This window comes from Nicotiana sylvestris, chromosome 11, assembly GCF_000393655.2.
Source record: "Nicotiana sylvestris chromosome 11, ASM39365v2, whole genome shotgun sequence".
Taxonomy (NCBI): Eukaryota; Viridiplantae; Streptophyta; class Magnoliopsida; order Solanales; family Solanaceae; genus Nicotiana; species Nicotiana sylvestris.
This window is the reverse complement of record NC_091067.1, coordinates 86,847,750-86,854,548: the sequence shown is the minus strand read 5'-3', so window position 1 is coordinate 86,854,548 and position 6,799 is coordinate 86,847,750. Positions and strand designations below refer to the sequence as shown.

The following is a 6,799-nucleotide window of genomic DNA, read 5'->3' as shown; positions in this document are numbered from 1 at the left end:
AGCTGACAACCTGGCCACTGCCATTGTTGTGCCCCTAATACAAGCAGAGACATTCCAGATCACCAACAACATGCTACATCTTCTGCAGAATAAGGGATTGTTCTCTGGGTCACACATTGAAGATCATCAACAACACTTGAAAAATTTTCTGTCGATTTGTGTGACCCAAAGGCAGCCAAATGTGACCCCAGAAGCTATCAAGCTATTACTGTTTCCGTTCTCTGTGACTGGAGAAGCTCAGACTTGGCTGAATTCGCTCCTAATCAATTCCATTATCACCTGGGAGGAATTAATCAAGCAGTTCCTGAATACGTTTTACCCGCCCAACAAGACTGCAAGACAAATTGATGAGATATTGTAGTACAAGCAGCAGCCTTCTGACACCTTGGTGCCGATAATTCATCTTCAAAAATCATTCTATCTCTGTTTGCCGCCTCAAGCGAGCACTTTATGGCCTTAAACAAGCACCCAACCTATACAAAGGGCTATAGTTGTCCACTATAGGATCTTCTTCGCATGCTTGAGCGCATCCCCTTTCTATTGGTAAGGTTGTCAAATTTCCTTTAGTTCCTTTATGACTATAATATAAATAATAGGGGTAGGGGGCGCTAACGAGCAAGACGGATCCTCTAGGGATGGAGGTAGGCCCAACCCAGGCTTGTGCGGTTAAGGTTGTTGTACACGACCTCATAAGAAAAGAATGAAAAAAAATGATGTTTCCAGCTTTTGGTCTTTGACATTGGGAAAGATTCAACGGGATGATAGTGAAGTATCCCCACCATGGGATTCCAGACCAGATGCTCGGCCAGAGATTCTACATGGGGTTAGCTGACAATCTAAAGACCAATGTAGATGCTTCAACTGGGGGTGCATTTTTGAGTAAAACATTCACTGAGTGCAAAATCATTCTTGACAAGATGTCCCAGAATTCGGGGTGGATGACGAGAGGTACAACACTGGCACCAATAGTGCATTAAATTCCTATTGACCCGAATAATTCGCATGCAGAGAACATAGCCACACTCATGACTCAGATGAGTATATTGACAAAGAAGATTGATGAGATGGGTACAAAGAAAGTGCATATTGTTGACACAACAAATGGAGGACTGTGTACACCCTGTGTTAATTAGTCATATCTGTGTTCATGGAGTGGAAAAGGTGACAGCCAAGGGTTAAGAGAGGATATAAATTATGTCAACAACTTTGGGGGTCAGATACAAGGAGGACAGTAGTAGAAACTGGCACCAAATCAGCAATACAGACCAAACATGCCACATCCTAGAGGTATGCAACCCCAAGGCCAAATGGTGCCATATCAGAGACAACAGGGCTATCCACAATAGAACTAGCAACATTTGACATATCAGCCACCTCTTAAGCAACAAGATAACAACATGGTAGAGATTAGGGGTATGCTTCAACAACTCATTGGAACAAAAGGTAAGATGCAGGAAAAGTTGGCAGTGCATGACTCAGCGATAAAGAACATTGAAACTCAGTTGGGGAAGTTGTCTATGGCTTTAAACAACTGCCCCTAGGGAACATTGCCAGCAGACACGAACATTAACCCCAAAGAGCAAAACCCGAATCAGCTAATGGCAGTAAGTCTCCGGAATGGGAGAGATTTAGACAGGGAGCAGGAAGTTGCACAAGCTAGCAAAGAGACTATACCAGCCACTCCAGTTCCATTAGAGGTAGATGAATCAGCAGAACTTATTGAAGTGGTGGTTGAACAGGTTCAGGATGATAAGGGTAAATCTAAAGAGAGTGAACAAGTTGCATAACAGGTGGTACCTCTTGCGCCACAGAACCATAACGGAGAGAAGCCAGCAAATAGTGCACAAAGGGTGATACCTGCACCATTCCCTCAGAGACTGGTAAAACAAAAGAAGGAAGATCAATACAGAAAATTTATGGAGATGCTGCGTCAAATTCAATTGAATATTCCTCTGATGGATGCTTTGAGGGAGATGCTAGGCTATGCAAAGATGATGAAGGACCTAATGTCACGAAAGTATAATTTTCAGGACTTATCCACAGTAACTCTGACACAGACATGCAGTGTAGTAGTGACAAGACCCATGGCTCAAAAGATGTCTGAACCAGGTAGCTTTACTATTCCATGCACTATTGGGAGTTATGCCTTTGCAAAGACATTATGTGACTTAGGAGAAAGCATAAACTTGATGCCACTGGCCATATATACCTAACTGGGCATTGGCAGAGCTAGACCGACTTTGATGCATTTGCAACTGGATGACCGCACGGTTCAAAGACCGATAGGGATTCTTGATGATGTGTTGGTACAAATGAGGAAGTTTGTGTTCCCTGCAAACTTTGTTATTCTAGATTGCCATGTAGATGAAGAGATACCTATCATTTTAGGGAGGCCATTCTTATCCACTGGGAGAACACTGATCGATTGTGAAACTAGGGAATTAAAAATGAGGTTGAACGATGAAAAAGTCATATTCAACGTTCAGGAATCCTTGAGGAGACCCAGTGAATATGCTAATTGCTCCCTAGTGGAGGCAGTAGATGTGATCCTGCACAAAGATGATGTGACCCTGACTGTTAAAGATCCATTGGAGGCTTGCCTGATAAATTTAGAGAAGATGGATGGTGAAGGGTTGGCTGAGTGGGTCGTGGCACTCGAAGGCCAAGGATTCTAGAAGAGGGAACCTCAGTTCGAGTCCCTTGAGTTAGAAAAGAGGGCTACACCACCGGCAAAACCATCAGTTGAGGAACCACCCAAATTGGAGCTGAAACCGCTCACAGCTCACCTCAGGTACGTTTTCTTAGGGCCTGATTCTACTTTGCCTATTATTATATCATCCAGTTTGCTGGATGTGCAGGTAGAGAAACTCCTACATGTGCTACAGGAATGTAAGACTACCATTAGTTGGACCATGGCGGACATAAAGGGTATCAACCCAGTTGTTTGTATGCACAAGATTCTCCTAGAAGAAGGGCACAAACCTTACAGAGAACATCAAAGAAGGTTGAACCCAAATATGAAAGAGGTGGTGAAGAAGGAAGTAATCAAATGGTTAGATGCGGGTATCATCCTCCCCATCTCTCACAGTAATTGGGTCAACCCTGTTCAGTGTGTGCCGGAAAAGGGAGGAATGACGGTCGTACAAAATGAGAATAACAAGTTGATTTTGACTTGTACAATCATGGGATGGTGGATTTTCATGGATTACCGGAAATTGAACACAACCACCCGGAAGGACCATTTTCCCTTACCATTCATTGACCAAATGTTGGATAGGTTGGCTGGGCGATCTCACTTCTATTTCTTGGATGGATATTCGGGGTACAATCAGATCTCAATAGCCCCCAAAAACATAGAGAAAACATCATTCACATGTCTGTATGGCATCTTTTCCTTTCGGAGAATGCCTTTTGGGCTTTGCAATGCACCAGCAATATTTCAACAGTGTAAGTTAGCCATTTTCATGAACATGGTGGAGGACATTTTGGAGGTATTTATGGATGATTTCTCTGTGGTGGGGGATTCATTCGAGGACTGTCTTCACAACTTAAGAAGAGTACTTAGAAGATGTGTGGAGACAAATTTAGTGCTGAACTGGGAAAAGTGCTATTTTATGGTACAAGAAGGGATAGTCTTAGGGTATCGAGTGTCCAGTAAGGGAATCGAGGTTGACCATGCTAAGGTTGATGTGACTGAGAAGTTTCCACCGCCTACTTCAGTCAAGGCAGTGAGAAGTTTCCTTGGGCATGCCGGGTTCTACAGGCAATTCATAAAAGATTTATCTAATATTGCTAACCCTTTATGTAAACTCCTTGAAAATGATCAACCCTTTGTGTTTTCTAATGATTGCAAGTTGGCATCTAAGGAGCTGAAGAAGAGATTGGTGATTGCACCCATCATTGTTGCACCCAACTGGGAGCAACCGTTCGAGCTCATGTGTAACACAAGTGACTATGCTATAGGAGCAGTCTTGGAGCAGCGAAATAATAAATTGATGCACCGATTTACTATGCAAGCAGAACGCTAAGAGATGCACAACTCAATTACACCGTGTCGGAAAAGGAGATGTTGGCTGTCATTTTTGCATTCGACAAATTCAGGTCATACTTGATTGGCTCGAAAGTTATTATTTACACTAACCATACAGCAATTAGGTACCTGATTGAAAAGAATGAGTCAAAGCCACGCTTGATTCGCTGGGTTCTTTTGTTACAAGAATTCGATCTGGAGATACGTGACAGAAAAGGGACAGAGAACCAAGTAGCTGACCACCTCTCAAGGTTAGAAGGAACTGAAAAGAAGGTAGAGGTTGAGGATATAACAGAGACATTCCCGAATGAACAGTTACTAGCAATGACAATGGAGGAGGCACCGTAGTATGCTGATATTGCTAATTATTTAGCAAGTGGTATTGTAACTTATGAACTCTCCTCAATTCAAAAGAAAAAGGTCTTTCGTGATTGTCGGTCTTATTATTGGGATGAACCTATACTGTTTAAAATATGTATAGATAACATGATCCGGCGGTGTATCCCCGAGAAAGATCAACATTCTGTTTTGCAGGCTTGCCATGCTTCACCATATGGTGGACACTTTGGAGGAATTTGGACAGTAGCTAAGGTGTTGGAGTCGGGCTTGTATTGGCCAACTCTATTCAAGGATGCCCATGATTGGGTCAAAAGATGGGATGAATGCCAAAGGACAGGCAATATATCGTGCTGACACGAGATGCCAATGACCAAAATTCAAGAGGTGAAGGTTTTTCACATGTGGGGGATTGACTTCATGGGGCCATTTGTCAGCTCGTATGGTAACAAGTACATATTGGTAGCAGTTGACTACGTCTCCAAGTGGGTCGAAGTAGTAGCTCTCCTAACCAATGATGCTAAAGGGGTAATAGGTTTTCTAAAGAAGAACATTTTCACACGTTTTGGCACTCCGATAGCTATACTTAGTGATGGCGGAACCCATTTCTGTAATAGAGCATTCGCACAACTGTTGGAAAAGTATGGAGTTCGTCATAAAGTGACTACCCCGTACCACCCACAGTCGAGCGGGCAAGTTGAAGTGTCCAACAGGGAGATTAAAAGTGTCCTTACTAAAACAGTGAATGCAACAAGGACCGATTGGGCAAAGAAGTTGGATGATGCATTGTGGGCATACCGCACAGCCTTCAAAACTCCAATTGGTATGTCACCATACAAGTTGGTGTTTGGAAAGGCATGCTACCTTCCGGTAGAGCTCGAGCATAAAGCACTTTGGGCACTGCGGCAGTTGAACTTGGACATGGAGACATCAGGCACTAAAAGAGTCATTGGGTTACATGAGTTAGAGGAATTCAGGTTCCAGGCATTCGAGAGTTCTAGATTATACAAAGAACGGATGAAACTAATGCATAACAAGCACATCATGGATCATAACTTCAAATCCGAAGAGCTAATGTTGTTATTCAAATCAAGATTGAGATTTGTAAGCACGTGATTTTTGCTTTACGGACATTCGCTCCAAAAGAAAATAAAAATAGTGACAAATGGCTTCGTTGTACAATTGTTCGAGTTTTCATGTGTTGTTAGTCACTTGTGGATCTGTCCATTCTTTTTTTTTTTTTTGCATTTAATCATTAACAAACAAAATACAAAATATATGTATTAGGATGGTTAAACCATAATTCGGTCAGTAAAAGAAAATTCAAAAAATATATATGTGCACCGTTCGCCCTAGGCTCTTAGCTAACCTACGTAAATATTTTTGTGATAATTGTGTTAAAATGTTGCATTGTTGTTTAATTCCGTTACCTTATTATTTGTTATTTTTATTTTGTTTAAAAGAAAAGAAAAAATAATAAGAAAGAAAACAAAAGCAAAAGAGTAGGGAAAATCGGTTTGGGCCAAGAAATGAAACAAAATAGGCCCAAGACCAGGACACAGATCCAGTCCAAACACAGGCTGCCCGGACACGTCCCAAACGACGTCGTATCAGCGCCTCAATCTGAGCCGTTGATTCATGGCAATCAAACGGTCCAATACAGCCCCTGCTAAGTCGAAACGACGTCGTTTCAGGCAAGTTAATCTGGGCCGTTCATTCCCATTGATCCAACGGATCCAGGCCTTCCTCTAAACCCGTCAACATGACCCGATCCAATCCCCTACCCGGTCATAACCCACTATCATCTCCCGAACGACGTCGTCCCTCCTCAATGGTTAGATCCTGGCCCTTGATCTCAATTGATCCAATGGCCAGGATCTAAACCCTCAATACATATATAAACCTAACCCCCTTACCCCACGCCCCAAGCCACACCCCCCCCTCGGCCACTATTCACCATCTTCCCCAGGCTCCCTTTCCTCTCAAACCCTAGCAGCCTAGGTTTCCCACCATAAGCCTGGCAACCACAGTTCCGATGACCACCAAAATAACACCCCCGATGCACCCGACCATCCTGAACACGAATCCACTAACCACAAGCCTCGAATCACTTCCGTTCGTCTCGAATCTTCGTTTGAAGATTTGAGTCGAACCTGGACCTATGCCAAACCACCCCATCTTCATGCTAGACACTCTCCTGACCTTCCTCGTGACCAAACCAAGCTTGGTTTGGTCCGAATCCACCCACAACTCCCAAAAATCCAGATCTGGAAATCCAGACTTCTGAAGCACATGCACCTGGGGAACCCGGCCAGTTTTGACATAGGTTTGAGGTCTAATAGACCTTAACCAAGGTGTTCTCATGTGAGAACACCCTGATTAAGGTTTGTTCGGCCTCAAAGGTTCGAAGTCGAGTTTGATTTGGGTCTGTTT

General features: G+C 43.2%; 1 protein-coding gene across 1 annotated transcript; it reads left to right on the top strand.

Moving 5' to 3' along the window:
- Positions 1-4,729: 4,729 nt before the first annotated feature.
- On the top strand, positions 4,730-5,482 carry LOC138881277 (uncharacterized). Its single transcript, XM_070161492.1, has one exon. The coding sequence runs from the start codon at positions 4,730-4,732 to the stop codon at positions 5,480-5,482; it is 753 nt and encodes a 250-aa protein (XP_070017593.1).
- The last annotated feature ends 1,317 nt before the right edge of the window (positions 5,483-6,799 follow it).